This window comes from Chroicocephalus ridibundus, chromosome 1 (assembly GCF_963924245.1).
Source record: "Chroicocephalus ridibundus chromosome 1, bChrRid1.1, whole genome shotgun sequence".
Lineage (NCBI taxonomy): Eukaryota > Metazoa > Chordata > Aves > Charadriiformes > Laridae > Chroicocephalus > Chroicocephalus ridibundus.
Window position 1 is genome coordinate 175,456,042 of NC_086284.1, and position 19,451 is coordinate 175,475,492.

General features: G+C 37.0%; 1 protein-coding gene across 2 annotated transcripts in view; it reads right to left on the minus strand.

Annotated features, from left to right (window-relative positions):
* Window positions 1–1,688: 1,688 nt before the first annotated feature.
* The window catches only part of TMTC2 (transmembrane O-mannosyltransferase targeting cadherins 2), a 257,774-nt gene continuing 240,011 nt past the window's right edge, over window positions 1,689–19,451 (minus strand). The window contains exon 11 of one of the 2 annotated variants that reach the window (XM_063322847.1): window positions 1,689–4,816. In XM_063322847.1, coding sequence (XP_063178917.1) covers window positions 4,637–4,816 — 180 coding nt within the window. In that variant the 3' untranslated portion in view covers window positions 1,689–4,636. The remainder of the gene's footprint in view (window positions 4,817–19,451) is intronic. The other variant, XM_063322846.1, reaches the window with a different exon arrangement.

A 19,451-nucleotide genomic window follows, 5' to 3' on the forward strand; every position in this document is an offset into this window, starting at 1 on the left:
AATGTTTGGTTTTGATTTATTATTATACCAAAAGAACTTCAAACTTTTTTGAAGTCTGTATTGCTTCTGGGGGGTTTTGTTTGGTTTTTGTTTGTTTGTTTGTTTTTAAATTTAGTGATGCATAGCCTTTCCCATAATTTACCCTAGCATAACTTGGTCTTAGGGTTCCTTCTTTGTTGTTGGAATAAGTCTGTCCCTCTAAAAGTCTTACTCGTTTCCACAAAAATATCTGCACCTCCTCCGTGATACCTCCCTCCCCAGCCCTGCAAAACACCGGATGTATTCTCTTCCTTCAAACACATTCTTGCAATGTCATTCTACTGAATCTCAAGAGAGATTAAACGTTCAGTATCTGTGTGAAACAAGGCAGGGACTTTTCAAATTGCAGGGTCAGACCAATGGAGGAAGACTATATAACATCTGAGTGGGGTCTCTCTTTTATGTCAAAGGACCAGAAATAGAAGTTCCAAAAAGGTAAGTGGTTACAGGGGACTCTTAGATTTCACACAGTTTATTTCTACATCTCCAGATTCTCTCACTAAAATCTCTCCTTTGCAACCCTTAGGGATGCAGCAAAATAAATGTAGTCATTCAGCTGTCAGGGACTATTCTCACACCTGAAGTGGAGGCAAAGTCTCTCTCATGCTACCTGCATTCACCCCTGTTGGGCAACGCTGCTATGGGAATGCCTACACAGCGCTCGGGTATTTACACAGAATAATTTAGTGCCTTACCTTTACAGCAGTTCAAATCCCAGAAGTAATACAGCCATCTGTGCCAGCTACAGAGAGCGAGCTCAGATGGGCTTGTAGAAGACGGCAGGACTAAAACGCCACCGCAGAGCTGCCGTGTGCCTCCATCAGCAATGGAGATGTACCAGGTATCTGCTGCCCAGAAAGTGTGATGCTTGGAAGAACAGAAACATCAGAAGCACAACAGAAGGCAGGCAGAACAGGATCTCACAGAGCAGGGTTTTGGGATAAGATGCTAGAGCAGTTCAAGCACATGCTTAGACTCTGTTTCCATGAGAAAGGAGTGACACAGGTCAGATTATTCTTTGCATACTCCATATTCATCATCTGCCATTTCATCAAAACCTACTTAGGCAAGGCATGACCATGTCTGAAGGCAGGGTGTGACCTTTGATAAAAATAAGGCTTGACAGTTGAATTTGGAAGCCGTTGACCCAAAGCCTCGCTAGTGCTCTGCTCATGCCCGTCAAGGTTTTCCAACTGTAGAGCAAATCTGTCAATGCGTAGCATCTGAATGCAACAGAACTGGGAGGGCATGAGAATATTAGCGTTAGGTCCACTGAGCTAAGAAGGCTCTGTCCATAGGAAATTAGGAGAAAACCAAAAAGTCAAAGAACCATGTCACTTCATAACATCTCTGCGCAGAGAAGCAGCAGATTTGAAACTGATCGTCTGACATTGTAGCGTGAGAGAAAGGCGATCCCAGACACTAAAAAGACCATGTATGTGAGTGAAATCGTCTTTCCAGCTTTAGTAGCCAATGATACATTTTAGAAGCATTTTTACTGACATCATGCCTGTATGTCAATATAAAAAGAATTTATAAATATATCTTATTCATCAGCTTTTATTCCCATAGTGTTTAGAAACAACAATCAAATATGATAGTTACCATACCCCTTTGGCTACATATAGTGAGTAGAAATATTAAAAAATGCTTCCAGAGAACCCTTTTGAAAATATCAGCTGAAGCATAATTGCAATAGAGTATAAAAGAAAGCCAACTGTGACAGGTTGTACTCTTCTTACGCTATATAGTTCTCCCATACATGAAACAGTCAGTATAGCTCATTAAATCAGAATAACTTTTTAAAAAATGTTATGACAGTAACAGATAAAGGAATGCACAGTGTATTAGTTATCAATGCTTTATTATTGAAAACAAAATTGAAATTCTCTTATCTGGCACATAAACAATTATTTCTACAAAAAGGAAAGCCTACAAATCTGATAATTTATACAAATAACAGTTTTTCAAAAAATAAAATTTTAATTTAGTAAACTTGTCTTGTGCTCTTTTATTTTTTTTTAGCACTGTCTGCAATAATCCACCATAAATCCCTGAGCAGAGAGACATATTTTAAACATGTTTTAAATTTATCCCAAAAGAAGAAAGTTATCAAGCCCAGACCTATATTAAAAAAATGTATTCAGGGACATTCTTGTTAAATTTACTCCTTTTTTCTTTTTTCTTTTCTTTTTTTTTAAGAAACAAACAAAACCAGTTATCAATGCAAGCATGACACCGCATCACAGGAGTGCTCCCCCTTTCCCCCTTTTGTGCAATGAATAAAAACTACTAAACAAGAATGAGTACAAGTTGAAAGAGACAAATAACATAGTGAATGGTTAAGACCAAGAAGCCATCGAAGTTTGATGGCTGTTGAGCAAATAAAGCTGCAGGATACCACAGTTTTATACTGAGTTCAGTTATAGTTACTATCTAATTTATTTCTATACTTTTCTCAGAAAGTCAGTAAAGCAGGAGAATAAGTTCAAGCTATGACTGTATTCTAACTCTGGTTTCAATGATAAAGTAGAAATTCAACTTCTGACCCTTCAATTTTGCTTTTCCAGCCATAACATTATTTGAGAAAAACTTGACACACTCCACAAAACCAAACAATCTTGCCCCTCTGGCCCTTCTGGTAGGCCAGCTGTAAACTTAGCAACTTATGGTATTTTAGCAAGCAAGAGGAAAGAAAAGGGAACAGACACTACTACAATTTTTTACTACACTGACTTTGAAACAGCTACTCCCCCATCTATTTCAGTACAAGTGTAAGGGGAGAATGACCAAGAAGGTAGAGTAGAACTCAAGTGTCCCCTTTCCCGTTAGGTACATACACTAACCACAAAAAATGCAAGGAAAACCAAATAAAGGAAATAGCAACACTTACAGGCTGTTGCATTAATGGCAGGTAACGTTGCTGCAGTCAAGTAATAAATAAATAAATACAGCAAAGTATTCTTCTCTACAGTTTTGTTGGAATGGTGCTCAACAGATAAAAAAGCAAAAAACAACCCCAAACTTTCTCAGTAATAAAGAGTTTTTAACAGAAGATCCTGAAGAAGCTTCAGTTCAAGGTGCTCTACCACTTTAACATTGTATCTACCATTATGAAAGGAACACTGAAGCAGATACCAACAGGTCATTAAATGAAATAGTAAATTTTCTTACAAGCAATAACGCTTTTTCCAAACAAAGAAAGCGGTTAACAAATGGCCTGGAAAAAAATGACTAAAGCTTCAATACACTGCAATTTAAAATAAATTATTTTTACATTTAAAAACTGAAGACTAAAACAGTAACTAGGCCAGATCATTCTGAAACAGAAATAAATTGAACCTCACCAAAAGCATATTTAGATATTTGACAGCTCTGCCACTAGCACACGTCAGAATACAAACAGAATGCTAATATTTGGTTAGAATCTGAATAGCTAATATTTTTCAAAACACCACCGCTGTGAAAAGTAATTGGCAACCACCTTTACAATTTTGTGTTGATCTACATTTTTTAAAGCATGATCTAACCCACTCCCTTCGGCTATTTGCTAGCCTCACCAACGTACAACAATCCCTTTCCTCCGAGTTGCTCATGAAGTCTCATTTGTAGCGTATCAAAGCACTAATATTTTCAAATCTCGCTTATCTTAGTTATTCCAAAAATATTGTATACAGAGTCCAGTTTAAAGTTGGTCTTATCTGACAGCGATGTAAAGAGAGTCCAACACACTGTTCTATAATACCATTTTTTTTTTTTTCTTAAGATGACAGTCTGACCACACCCGTTTGATATCAGGGCAAACATCAGTCTTGCTTGTACTGCTAAATCATACCTCTGGACTTTCTTTTTTTATTATATTTTTTTTTACCACTCTACATACACATCTGATGTAGAATATGGGCAGTTCCTTGCTCATTCTGTCTAGCCCAACGACATTTGACTGTGTATCTCCAGAAAACTGCATTAAAATTTAACAAGCTGAAATAATATGCATATCCTCAGTAAACAATTATGAATGCTGTCAGCTAATCACGAGTGACAGGTTTGGAAAAAAAAAGAACTTTTTCATATAAGCTGTGAAATTGGTAAGCAAGTGGCCCTAAAGTGAGATACAGCAGCATTAAGACAAACTGCAAACACACTGAATTTAGGATACATTTTAATGAGTTACGGTATCAACGAAATACTTTAACCTACTATTACCACTTTTACTCCCATATGGCTTGGTGCATACCGTACAATTTTCCCTTAGTATTTCTATGACAGTATACATTTCAAGTACCCACCCAAAAGCAAGCAATATGGGATTTGCAATGATTTATCAAATATGCCAAAACACCTTCTCTCAAGTGCTACGGTTCTAAATATTTCTGTGGGGTAACAAGTCCTTCATGAATATCTCAGTGTCTCCTTTTTTCTATTTATCTAGCAAAAAAACTTACGCCAAAAAAGCAGAACAGCTTCTCCTAGCAGCAATTAAGACCTCTGATCCTTGGAGTCAAGTCCAATGAGTTCTCTGATCGGACAACTGTGTGGAAGTTCTAGTTCGTGGTTTTAATCAATTTAAGAAAAAAAAAGTTCAGAGTTTTCACCATCATGTTTTGGATGTCTTCAAACCTTGCTTCTCCATGATATTCCATAATTTGCGAAGATTGGACTGAGTGATGACATCATCAGGTTTAAGTTGAAGAGCAAGGAGGTAGTTTTCTTCAGCCTCTTTCAGTTTACCATTCAGATGGAGAATGGCTCCAAGATTCATTAGGGCAGCTGGATACTGGTACAAAAAAAAAAAAGTGAAGGAGAAATATTAGGAATATTTTCAGGTTTTCTTTTCAGACAATCTTCTTCCACTTAAACAAATTATTCCCTTATGTTTGCAGACTTTTCATGGAAGCAATTTAGTAATTAAAGCAAACAGAGATAACAAGAAAAAGTTTCTGAACAGCTGCTGTATACTTTGTGCTTTAAACAGGGCAAGCTCTGGTGTCTACAGACATAGACTTCTCTCTTTAATGAGAAAACACAGAGCTCATAAAGCTTTACATGTGGTAATGTCGGCATAGCACAGTTTCCAAGAGAAAATTAAAGTAATCCAAGAGTGGATTAAAGACAGGAATTTAATTTTAATTCAGCCCATTGCCAATAAAGAATTTATAATCATTGGGAATAGTTAACACATTGGAACTCATCCCCTTTTTTCTCTTTGTCTTAATTATAACCAGTAGAAAATACAATCTGTTCGCAGATTCTAAGGATGTTTTTAGGGTCCTAGGATATCCATTTAGATTCAGGCTGTGGCAATTATTTCTTAATGAATGGCTGAATAAAATTAACAATGGTGGAAACACATGCTATTTTAATAACAAAGATGTGAAAATTTCAAAACAAATCCATTAAAAATCTTCTTATGTTACTAGCAATTTCTCCATCTTTAGCTAAGACAAAGTGTCTTTTGTTTTTATTTTTTTCATCTTTAGATTATTCCACTATGAAATAATAGGTTCATGATAATTAAACATGCCTGGTTACTGGAGTTAACACATATTACAAGGGCAGAGAAGCAGATTGATGAAGCTGAAGAGAACAGTCTGACCTACCTTTCTGCAGTACCTAAGGTAGTCACATGTTAATGAGAGCACAGTAAAGGCATTTGCCAAACCAGTACCTTGCATCTCACAGAAAAAGAGAAAAAAGTAGTAGACAAAGTTCACTATGGTTCTGTTCTCCCCCTCAGGTCACTATGATTTCCAATGAGCTTCACGAACACTTGCTTTTGAAGTCACATAGTTTTGCCTCAGAGGATAAGTGTTTCAAGACACCGCTCACCAGTGTTATGATTAAAACACAATACTCAAAATGTGAAGCCACGTGGAAACTCAGCTTCAGTCTACTGGGTGGGGGTGCTGGTAAGCTTTAGAAGTGACAGTAACTTCAGGAAAATATGGTAGGTAGAAGGCCAATAAAATATGCACTAGAGTTGGTCTCCCAGACTGATGAGGTAATAGGAAGTCATTAGGATGAGGAAGACTCAGCTATGTTCAAAACCTCTCCACTAGCAAGTTAAACTCTTAAACTCTTATTCGTCTGAATCAAACTTCAAAAAAACCCACCATAATTCTTGTGTCCAAAACCTAAATTTCCTGCTTCTTTTCACCTGTTAACACATGCATCACAAAAACTTACAAAGAACTGTGACACAAAATTTTCAGAACAACCGGCTTCCAGAGTTTTGAAATTAAGCAAAACAAAATTAGTTCATCCCTCGTTATTGTAAACATCATAATGCTAAAGCAGTGGAATCTGAAGGTGTTATTTTTAGATTTTTCTTGCTTTACCCTGACAGATTATTTCCACCACCCCCTAAGTCAGTTACTTTGTTCTACTAAAAATCAAAACAACAAAAAAAACCTAGATGGATTTTATAAACTTTTCACAGTTAAATACTTTTCAAAATTTCCTCTTCAGTCATATTCTGTACAGAGAAAGAAAACTAAGCTCATGAAGTGTAATCTTTGCTATGGACAACACCTTTGCAGTGCCAGTCTTGCATACTATTTTATAATGGAATAACACACTCCCTAATTACAGATGTTCTGGGTGCTAATTGAAGTGATGCAAGTGAAAAATAATTGGAAAGCAGTTCCACTGCATATGGATTGCTGTCTAAATATTCACATATTTTATTTATTCATTTATTTTTAGACTTAAGATTGTTTGAGAGAATTTTTCTCAAATAATGATTAGGATGGCCCATTCCCACTAATTGTGCTCCTTATTTGTCTAATTAGTTTATGAATCAAACAGTTTTTTTCAAAAGCATAGTTATTGGCACAGAACTGTTTTCTCGTTTGAAATACAACTATGTGCATAAGTTTGCATCTAGACAAAGCTTACAATGGATAAGGATTAAAAAGCCTTAGACCTAGAAAAACTTGTATTAAATAAGACACACATTGAAATGTGCTCAGGGCTAAATCTACAGCATCCCCAAACTTATTGTGTGGGAAGTAACACACTTGTCTCATACCGCTTCCAGAATTCCTCTCCAGTTCCTTCACACACCCCTGAAAATATGGTATGTGTATGGTACTAATCAAGTACTCTAAAGAACGTTAAGACTCTACGCCTAGCTAAGAAAACTCTTCTGCCATCATGTCTTTAATTTGATATACCATTTCACTACAGGAAGCAACGAAATCATCTAGAAAAAGAACAAACTGCATGCCTTTTAACTGAACTTGAAATTTTCCAACCTTTACTCATCATTCCTGATTTCCTGGAGACCCAACAAATTTTAGGCCATTAATGCTCTCAACAAATGTACTCCTGTAACGTGTGAACTGATAATTCATTTCAGGTAGTGCTGAAAGTTCATTCCAGCTCCTCCATGTTTCAAATGAGGAAGTGCACAGGATTTCGGAAAGAATGTTCCGCAGCTTTCTAGGGTATCAGCCACCCCAATATCTATGGTTTATTGTAACAGTCACAAGAATTTTGGGTGACTGTAAGATTATACGTCAGTGCCATCGCCCTCTGACAGCTATAAATGACGGTCTGAGAACAAGACAGCAAGATATTTGCTACAGTTTTTCTTCACATATATTGTCTTTTATTAAAAACAGCTGATAAAACTTTTCAGTACGTTAACGAAGGCAGTCGGCAGCTACCAGTGCAATAACATGGGACTTGTAGCACTGTATAACAAATGACACCACCTACTACTTCAGAGACTTGAAAGGAGAAACAGGCCTGCCTTCATTTCCTTTTGGAGACAGATGCTTTACATCAAAAAAAGCTGACTGGCATTTCTATCGGGGTTATAAATGCTGTCTTTTATGGTCTATTGGGAATTATTCCCTTTATTAGCATTTTTATCGTGGTGTGTGTGTTTCCTTAGTGGTTTTTTTGGGGGGAGGAGAGGGAGGTGCTCTTGGGGAGGAGGGAAGAGGAATAACAGAGTAGTTAATGAATAACGAAATAGCAAAAGGCATGTATTTAGTTGCCTGGGGTGTTTTTGGTTTACATTGATGATAATTCTTTCAAATTTTCTCTATAATACCAAAACAAAAGGAGAGCCTTGGGGCATGCAAAAATTTTCTGTAAATTAAAGTCCTCTCTAAAGTTAGAGAACTATGGAATTTTCAAATAATTCAAAATAATTCTGAGTAGTATTTTGGGATTACACTAATGTAATCAAGTACAGTATTGGACCCACAAACAGAATGAAACTTAATGACACAGCAGATGAACTCATTCCTTGTTCATCACCTCTGGCTCCACATACAGCAAATGCCATTTCAGAAGAACAGTCCCAAACAGAAGAAGACAAGTTTACTCCTATATATGCCTAAGAAGTTATGGAGAGAGAAACAAATACATAAACACTTAACCTAGCTCAAAAACACCTCCCGCATCGCAGGCAAGTATGAACAAACAACAGGAGCAATTAGATCTGAAATTGTTTTCCTCCCAAAGCTCTGCTTACAGATGACCTTCTCTGCTCAGCACCACAGAGGCCAGGGCAGCAGATACTGAGATGAAAGTGCGATTTGTTGCTGCTGAGGTACTTATAAGGAAAATCATGCCAATTTTTACTCCAATAGAATCACAAGTGCAAGCTACTTCTCACTTAGCCATTTTAAAAGGTCACTGAAAAGATGTTGCCAATATTCGTCTTGCTCTTAATGAATTACTGCAGTGTGTGATCTTGTAGATGTTTCAAAACAACCCAGGACTGCTTAATGAATACTGCAATCAGCATGGCCAACCCATCAGAAACATGGAGGCTGTTTTGTTTTAAAACAATGCAATTAATGACACTTGGTATTTTAAGGGTTCCTGTTGACTAAAGTCCATACTTAAAGAAGGACACAAAATGTCATTCACATATGAATATTTCACCCCAGCACTTCCAGTTAAATATGGGTGAGGAATTCAGATATTTCTCTTTGATAACTGAAGATACACAGCAGGTACAATGACTGAGTAGTGAATCATCAGAGTATTTGTTGTAGAATGGCTCACTAAGCATGAGAGCAAAACATGGTGGACTGCTTCACCTTATCAGTGACCATGGGATAATGTGCTATCATGCCTTTTCATCCTCCTACAGCAATAGCAAGAATTTCCACTTGAACTTTCATTACTGGTGTTATTGCTGTAGCACAGCATAGTCTTTTCTGAAGCAATCAAAATGTCAATAGCTCCTTTTTGATTGCTAAAGATAACTGTGGACAACAGAATCATTTCAGCAGTAGCACTTGCTTTTGACAGACCTCGCAACTTATGAGTAAAACCATGACCTAGGAGTTGCCCCAAGATGTAAACATACTACGTTAAAGCATGGGCTGGGCAGAGAAGGTAGAAGGAGAGGCAGCGGAGGGACACACAGCGAGATGGTTGCTGATGATTGGATCTTACTCTCCAGTGCAATTCATTGACAACACCGCAAATTCAGCACATGGAAGTAGACCTTTTTATAGGAGCAACCTAGTGTTGCCAGATAAGACAAGTACCAGTTATTCCTTCCAGAGACTCATGTTTCTACCTGGTTCTCTATGCTATAAGGCTTCTTAAGAACTCTAGTTTGCGTGTGCTATATCTGGTATTTTGTTCCAAACAGCATGTGAATCACAACTAAGACACTGATCTCCAGTAAGTTGGCTAAACTGACAAGAGTAAATTGTAGAGGAACAGATAACTTGTTGTAAAAAGCATTCTAGAACAAGATGACAGGATGTATGGCAAAATATTATGGATCAGAGAGAATAAAAAAGCATAGAATTCAAAGCTGAGAGGGATTTCCTGTGCCATCAGCCCAGACAGCAAAGCTTTCAGTTCTGCTGGAAAACAAAAAAATCAGCATCTTTCCAAACTTAAAATGGAAGAATACTCCGCAAGTTTTGCTCTACAACAAGTTAACTACATTACTTAAATTGCAAGTCTGCTCATGAACAATTTCTGTAAGTATGCTCGTGTCGACAACAGCTTTCAACTGAAATAGGAAGAAGGGAAATGGAAAGGAAAACATTCTCCCTGCAAGTACTAATTTGAATAAACATTGCAAAGAGCACAGTTTCTACGGTTGTATTAGTCAGAAATGGACCTAAGCATTTCTGCTGCAAAGAGAGTGTGCATCCCAATCTAATTACCTTAAGACTGACTACCATACATAGTTATATAAATCTAACTAACAACGAGCCCAGGCTCTAACGAGGAGTGGATCCTTGGATTTAGTTATCATCTTCAAGAGTACTACGTTGTTAATGCTGACAGAGAACAACTTCAGCTATTCATATTTTGTTCACCAAAGTAACAAATTACTAATCTCCAGGGAAGACGAACACCCTTCAGAAAAAAGAAAGGACATCAAAAAAGAAAACACACAAAAAAATAAACAGCTAGGAAAAAATTGTTTCTGTTGAATACTATTTATGTAATAAGTCTCAGGTTAGGATAATATAATAAATTAATAAGGCAGAAGAACATCACGAATTAATAACTGGTCACCTTAAGAACTGACAATACTACATAAATGTTAGGTCATGTACTTTTTTAAAAAAAAAAAATATGTTTATTTTACATTTGGACATTTTCACCTGGACATTCAAAACAGATGACACTTTAACCTGCCTGGTGAAAGGGGAATATACACGGAAATTGTATGCATCTAAACTTGCGTGCTTTCAAACACTGGAGACTATCCTGTCTAAAATTGCAAACTACAGGATATGTACATTTGAAACCCAAAATTAAAAGTGAAGGAAGGGGGTTTTATCATTTTTTTATTTTTAAGGGCGGTAGATGTGGGAGTTTTCATCCCCAAGCACACTGTGAAATTATACAGTTTGCCAGTAGATTTAGACATCAGCATCATTAAGGAAACCCACAGCTGTGAGCCAAGGAAGAGTTCTAGACTTGGCATGGGAAGGAAGCACCAAGCAGTCTACTTTGATTCTCAAATTATCACATCAATAGGGGACATTTTAGCATCAATGTTCTCCAGCCAGTGGAGATTTTTTTCCTCAACATCTTTTTCATCTTCAGAGACTGCTCAGAGTTTTAAAAACATAGCTATCCGAAACCAAATAAGCATATATGGATATATGTTACATCTTGCTGCTGAAAAGCTATCTACCATTGGCCTTTGTATAAATTCAGAGTATACTGTTTTATATATCAGCACATTAACAAACTGGTTAAAACCGGTAAACGCTGCAGATCATAACAACAGTTGAAAAAGTCCCACAGAAACGTACTTACTTTTGTAATTTCTGTGTATCTAGATTTTTTTCCCCCAAATAGTCATGCATCAATTCCTTTGATTTATGCTTAAAAAGCCTCCTAGTAATAACTCTCAGGCTATATAGAAACCATGATGGACATTTTTAGATAACGTACTTGTATTACCATAATAAAAGCTAAACAGGAACATACGTTATGAGTATTTAATATTATCATTATATTAAAAAAATAAATAAACATTTTCCAGGCCTGAAAGTGTTTCTAATTAAGCTTCTTAGGTTTCCAGCTCAAATGTTTTCATCAGTATAGGACATGATAATCTTACTCAATTTTGCTAGCACTTTAGGATTTCATTAAAAAAAATCTTCAAATGACTTAATTTTTGTTTATAGAAATCCAGCTGTGCTGTGATGTCTGCAATTTGATAATTTTAATACATAGCTACAATTATGGTATAAAACATTTAAAAATTCTTTACTTTATCTAACACTAGTACATTGCATGCTAATTAGGAAGTCTGTACTCCCAGCAAGTGAGAAACTTGCTGAATAGCAACGTCATCTGTACTACCATACTGAAAAACACAAATTACTCAAAATCTTTCAGTAACAGAAATTTGTCCTATTAAGAGAAAGGGTATTTTGAAATGCAATTGAATCTGTTAGAAAATTTACTTTTGCACGCACTTTCTTTCTTAACCTTGGAAACCAGAAATATAAATGGCTTTGTATTACTGCCTAAAGCAAGATAAACCCCACCGTTAATTTAAAAGAAATGTAAAGCGTTAAAAGAAAAATGAATATACTCTACTTCAGCCAGCAGCACACGTGCAGGGCTGATTAGAATAGCTGTCCATATTAACACAATCAAATCTTCACAGAAAACTCTAAATTACAGATCATCTGAGGTTATGATCACAACTATACTCACAGTACATACTACTAGCATTAAAAGTAGTTCATTTTTTTCAATCAAATGCCATTGGAAAATAAAAATGACTGCTGAGAATGAATGCATCTTCCGTCTGGTTTTGCCCAGATATTGATTGAATACGTCAGCACCCAGAGAAGGTTGTATAGTTTTTCAAGATGCCAGCCACAGGCATATGAAGTAGTGCATTAGAGCTTCCATTTTTAAGTAGAATGGCCAACTACTGAAATTTCAGAAGGGAAAAGTTTTCGTTCCTGGTCTTGAAAAGTCAGCTAAGGTCTAACTAAGGAAATCTCAAAATCACAAGATTTCCACTGTTCTGGCTCAAGTTGTTCAGATGAATGTGAAGTGTCAACCAAGGCTTTGCACCTTTGGCTGACAAGTGTAGTCAGCTGAATTCAATGCTTGAGACCTAGATTTATATTGATATTGCTGTCTGTTTTCCAAAACTATTTGTAAGGTATAGCTTTCAAGCACACTGTTGAAAGCATTATGCAACTTGACATACTTGCTCTGAGCACAAAGAATGAGAACCTTGCTAATTTGTTCAAGGCTTATATCATGCACTATCACTATTAAAGACAGCCCACAGAAAAAGCGTGATATTAGGGCATTACAGGAACAGGAAAAAAGAAAAGACTAGGAGATCATGAGGCACTGTAGGATCGTTTTAGGATGAATTTTAGCCTTCATTCCACCCCTCCGTTGACATGCCTTCTTTCGGCTAACTTTCCCTAGACAACAAAATCAATCATTATTCCTCTACGGGTAGTAATTCCATTGGCATGAAAGTAAAATTGACGTCTATGACATGAAGTGATACAATTTCCTTTAACAACATGGTTTATCAATAGTGTCTGAAGGTATTTTCAAATTGGTCAAAAAATGCAACTTCAGCATGTGGAAACATTACTAAGACAATTTTACAAATCAAAACTAACTCCATATGTTTGTAAATAAATAACAAAACTCTGGAGATGCATCATTCAAGGAACTACATTTTCATTACAGAGTAGACACAACTGAAAATGCTCAAAAAAAATCTTGTTCATAAATATTTTCTGTTCTGAAATTTCTGCATGGAAAGCCTTAAAGTATTTGCATATAAATCTTTTTTTTTTTTTCTTCCCCTTTGTCTTTTTTCATCTGGCTCCTATCACTTCCATGCTTGTTGCATAGTGCAAAAATGTTATGCCCACATTCTGTCTTGACTTCAGTTTTACCCACAGGACTGTGAGAGCAGCTGAGAAAAGAGGCACGTACTATTGGTCCTTTGCAAAATTCTGAATTCCAGTGCTTTGTGTAATTCATAAGAATTTATACTTTGCTTTTTGGCAGCCAGTAACCTGAAGGTGTTCCCTACACGGTATTTAGCAATTAAATCTACAGTACATATTAAAAATATTAACTTCCAGGGGAAGCTCAATTTTGATTCTTGTAGCTTAAAGATTTTAAGTCTGTAGTTTCTAAAATTTGGTCTTTTGATTGCTAATAGTAAGACCACTGGGCACTAATTGCTCAGTAGGCTTTTACAAGGTTGTGACTTGTAAAAAAATAAAACTATTTTCTGCTAGGGCAGCCTTATTTACCACATCTGATCACTGACACATACGTTTACAGTGCTTTGTAAGTTATTAATATTGATAACAGCAAGATATGCTCAGTGGTATATCTACACATCCTACTCTGAAAGGTTGTGCTTGATACTGCACATGCTGATAACAGCTGTTTATCGAACAGAAGCTTTCTGTATTCTTCAAACTATGTTTTTAAGAAATGGACACATGAAGCAACGCTGTGAATAATATTTTCCTTTTTAAAAAGGTTTAATTAATTATTTCAGAAAGCACAGGAAGACAACTAATATTTGCAGGACTAGCCCCACGAAAGTTTAATTCCTGCTTCTGAAATTCAGTGCCAAAAATTAGTCAGTGAATCCAGATGCTTGCTCCAAACTGCCCCAGAAAAAGCCTTCCATGACTGGAGCAAACTATAATCCAGGGCCACTAGGATCGCTATGCAGTTCTGCAGTCGATGACTCAGGTTAATTTGCCTTCTCAGTACATATTTTCACCACACATACTACCCATTCCATATGAACACCACAGGGTCCTACAGAAATCAACATTAGGTCCTACTTACCAGCCATCTTTTTGTTAAAGCTCATTTCCGCACCCCCGCCCCCGAAGGAAAAGGTTTGCCTCCGGTGCAATTTCCATAATCTCTGTTCAGAAAGCATTTTCTTCCTCTATTATGGGTAAAATATCCACTTTGTGAACTAATTGGCAAAATGCATCAATGCAGCTACCGGTACAGAATTTTTCAAACAGAATTAATGAAGGATCATGATTTTTCAAAAATGATAAAAAATAAGCCTGGTAATTTTGAGAATATTTAAATGCAGTTAGAATGTGAAGACGTGAAGTAGAATTACTGAGTTACAATAAAACTCCACCATAAATAAATAAATCATTTACTCTACGGAATCTAAGTGACATACAGCAAACCTTCGTACGGAATTTAATTTAGGGTTTTATTGTGGATTTTCATTTTTACTGTTGTTGTTACAGTGGAAAACTTTTCTATTTTCTTTCAGGCTATAATTGTTTTCAGTGAGTTTGAGGCAGCCAGATGCTGAGGCAACTGGCACCGTTACAAACCATAATGTCAGATTAAAGTTACTTACTGTTACAGGAAGACAATCTTTACTGAAGTACCTAAAGAATTAGCAAAACTGCCGCAGCTTAGTATTAGAGCTGTTCATTATATGGAAGACATGTTTCCAAAGGGTAGGTTCACTTGAATGTATATTTGCCCTCCAGTTAACACTAACTGTGGTAAATAGAATCATGTAAATGGAGTATGTGGAGTTGATCAAGGTACAGTGGTCCAGAATGCCTCAACAAAAAGGGACTGTTCTTTGGGGGAAACGAAAGGCTGTCCATCGTCCTGCATCTTCTCGTTAGCAGACATCTGATCTCTAGACTGTAACTTTCCCAGCGAGAAATACATAGAAACTGGTTACTGAAGTTACACTTAAAGACAATTTCCAAGAAAATTACTTCAGCCAGAGCCAGACACCTGCCAACGATCCCCTTCCTAGCAGTCTGCAAACACACAGTTCTTCCCAGGCAGATTTCAGACCAAATTGTAGGGCATTTTTCCCCTATCCAATCACCTAGATACACCTGGAGGCATGGGAGCACTGGGGAGAATACCAGTTGCATCAAAACCATCTCGCCAAACAGAAACATAAGTTCTCCAGAACTTGGGCGGGGGGGGGGGGGGAATCTAATAGGATATGCCAACCCACAACTAAAAATCATCCCTAGAATGAGAAATACATCAGAACTATAGATTAGGAAGAAAATTAGGAAGTTATTTATTGCAAAACATCCTACTGAGAATGTACTGTTGATGTGTTTATTTAATGAGCATTAAAAACACTTCCTTATCAGTTCTAATTGCATAATAAATTCATTGCATTGTTTCCAGAAACGGCACTAGAATACTCTATTAGGAAAAACCTTGTTGGATTCTCTTTTAATTGAGTTCAAACAGATGGTTTAATTTCTGAAATACTAATCTACTGCTGTGAGTTCTATATTTCATGGCACTTTATTTTTGATTGACACTGAGGGCTACATTTACAAGGCAAAGCCAATCTTGCTCTCTCCAGGAACTGATGCAGGCAGCATAGTACCCCCTGCCATACTACTATCAGACTGTGAATCACAATCAAGTGCATAGGTCTATCCACGATACATCATCTTCACTTCCACAATTTCAGCGAACAGACTGCATCTTTACAAACTGCTGCCTCCCATCATCTCAAAGCATGATGATTTCTTTTCTTTAAATCAGTAGTACAGATCTAGCCTGCGACTTCACAAAACTATTTTTTTTAATTATTCCATAAACAAACATCATAGTCCAGTAGAAGCACAACTGTTGCACAGTTATTTTCACACTGAAAAGTAATCATAGGAAAAAAAAAAAGTTATCTGTCTGTTAAGATGTGGATGAAAAACATTAAATCACTAGATGAAACAAAACTGCACTCCGAGAGACAGGCCTAGCTAACCTCACGTCCTTTTTTCTTCACATGATTTTGATGGTGGACTGAACATATCTATATACCAGATAAAGGCTTTAGATGTTCATAATGAAAATACATATAAAACACAGACAAATAAATGTGAGGACACTAAGATTTCCATTCAAGTTAACTAAGGTGCAGTCCTACCAAATTTCTCAATCAAGGTCTTGCCAATAGAATAGCTCAAGCATTATTTGGTATAAGAATTTTTTCTCTTTGGAGTATTTATGACCTATCCATTGAGATTTACAATCATGCAATGGGATCAGCAAAACAGTGTTGTGTATGTAGGTAGGTGTCCGTAGACAAAACATAGAATCATAGAATCATTTAGGTTGGAAAAGACCTTTAAGATCATCGAGTCCAACTGTAAACAGAACCTATACCTTGTGTGATTAACTTCTTAGGAAACACCAACGAACTAATAATAAACACACACGATTTTTGTGAAAATGTGGTCTTTTAGTTTTTGGAGATCTAGTCACATAAACATTTTGAATATTGTGGAAAACAGAGCCTACAATGGAAAATGGGTGCATAAACGAAAATACTCCGGGGTATCTTTTTTTTGGTGAAGGACTTTACCAGCAGCTCAAAGCAGCACAAGAGATTGTCACCAGACATACTGAAAACCTTGCATGACCTATGTCCTAAGAGAATAGCACATGGATTACCACCGAGTTTCTTTCTCTCAAATTACATGTTAAGCACAAAAATACTATTTCACCAGTTCTTGGTAACAGTAGTTGATGATTTAATGAAGATCTAAAGGTTAATTAAATTAGAAAAGAGGAGTTAGTATATAGTTCCTTATTTCCAACATTTGTTCCCCCTGTTAAAGAAATCATGTCTATACATTTTACAGTTCACGAAAATGAATGACTCAGAAAATACATTATGCTAAAAATTAGAGTGTAGAAGGATTAATATTTATGGGAAAATTGTAAACATTTTCATAGCTAAAAATGAAATGAAAAGCACTCCAAATTACCATGACAACAAGTTTCTGGCTTACTTTGAAGAGTGTTTCTCAGTATGCAGCTTACTGTTTGAAAAACTTTACGTTAAGAAGAGTTCATAGCTGCTTGCATAATTTCACTTGGAGAAATCAGAAACTACAGAGCCCAATTTACCTCTCACATGCAGGAGAAAGAGAAGCAACTCTAAACAAGTTACTGCAATGCAATATCTACGTAAGCAGAAGAAATTCAAATGTATTTTCATTTCAGTCATTTAGAACTTGTACAGACAAAATACTTATGTATCGATTAGGATATCAACATAAAACAAATTATTCTAGATGGGAAATAAACAGCAACTTAAAGGAATTTTAATTCAGTTCCAAAGCTCACAGAGTGAGCCAATCGATCTCAGATATTTGCATATTTAACTGCTTGTATAATCAGAAGAGTACAAATGGACTCCCCACAGTCTAACTCACACAAAACTGAAGCTGAGAACTGTAATGACATGATTTCCAGCTTTCTCCCATGCATCTTACACAAAGATGGATAACAATATCGAGAATCAGATCTAAGTATTCCATAATCACCCAAAAGCACGTTCAATCTTTGCTTTCACAGAGCTGCTACAATGCATGAGAAAACACACATATAGTGTTCTCGGGTAAGGCTATAAAATATTCTCATGTATTTCCCAAAGGAAATTCAGTGTTTTCCACAGCTGAGTAAATTGGTTTCCAAATAATACAATTCATCCTGCTATTGTGCTTCCGTATTACAGGTAAATATCCCCATTCCAATAGCCCGTGTTCTTTCTTTGTCCCCTGATGGAGATCATAGGGATGGGAAACGCTATATGAGGGTTTTTGTTTTGTCTGTTGTTTTTTTTTAAGGTGGGAGGCACTAATCTCTGCTGAAGTAGGAATACTGTAAGATTCAGAACAACAGCCTGTACACAAGCCAGTCTTGAAGCTGACAATTGTGCATGACAAAAAAACTAAATGTGTCTTAAAAATATTTAGGAGGGCCATGAACAAATATAACTGCAAATACAGAAAGATAACTTCTTGTTCAAAAGAATAAACACAGTTTTCCCCAAATAGCTGGACAGAGATAACATATCTGCCTTGCACCTAGCCCCAGACAAGAAGGATGAACTGAGTATAAGGATCTGGAGGGGGTGAAGTGACAACAAAAACAAAAGAAAATTGTGCTGGGGGCCCAAATAAGCTTCAAAAAGCTTTCCAGCTCAGGAGGGGGAGAGAGAGTTCGTGCATGCATGAACTCTTTATGTGGAGAAGTGTTGCTATTTCTGTGCAAACACCGAAGAGCCTCTCTACCTGAAATAAAGGGCAGCTGGCATTCAGTTAATATTAATTATCTTGGATTTCTCCATTCTGCACAACCTTTAGGCTAGGGCAGCCTTCTGCTAGGCAGGCTGAAAAACGTCTATCCTGATATCAAATCTCAGAGTCGGTCTTTCGTCGCTTGTCAACAGGGAAAGTCTACCCAATTTACAGTAACCAAGAAAGGGCTCTCTCATCCTTTTGAGATCAGAGAGAGGTGTCCTCTTTTCTCTCAGGGTGTTCCACTATCTCCTCTCCCAGTGGAGCCGATCCATGCCTGAAGTCAAACTATTAAAAGTATGCCATCTGGAAATACAGCTCACATTAGTCATGCCTATCTTCTCATTAGGAAGCCACAGTACCCTTTTTAGTCCCTAAAAGTCCTGCACGTCCTATAACAATTGGTTCAATCTTTAGGAAACAACAGAGCAGGAAGAGAGGAAGAACTGGATCCTGGGAAGTTTTCTTATTCCTCACACCTTCACCAGGAGAAAAGAAAGAAGGCATTTTCAGCAGGCCAAGAGTGCTGCTGGGTTGGAAGGAATCCACAGCCATTCATATCATTGAGGTGGAAAGTTTGGCACACTTGAGAGGAAGCCTTAAACAATGCAAGGCTTAGCAGCAGCTGGTGCTGGTAGTGGGAAGCTGCACAGCCCAGAAACAGGGCAGGAGAAGCCAGGAGCAGGTCGGAGGGCAGGCAGGCAATCAGCAGAAGCTCCACCTGCCCCATGAGGCCCACTTTTGTATTTTCCATAAAGGCGGACACAAGTTATGGAAGACCACCGAAGAGGTGAATCTGCTGGATGCTAACTACCTAAAAATACAGCT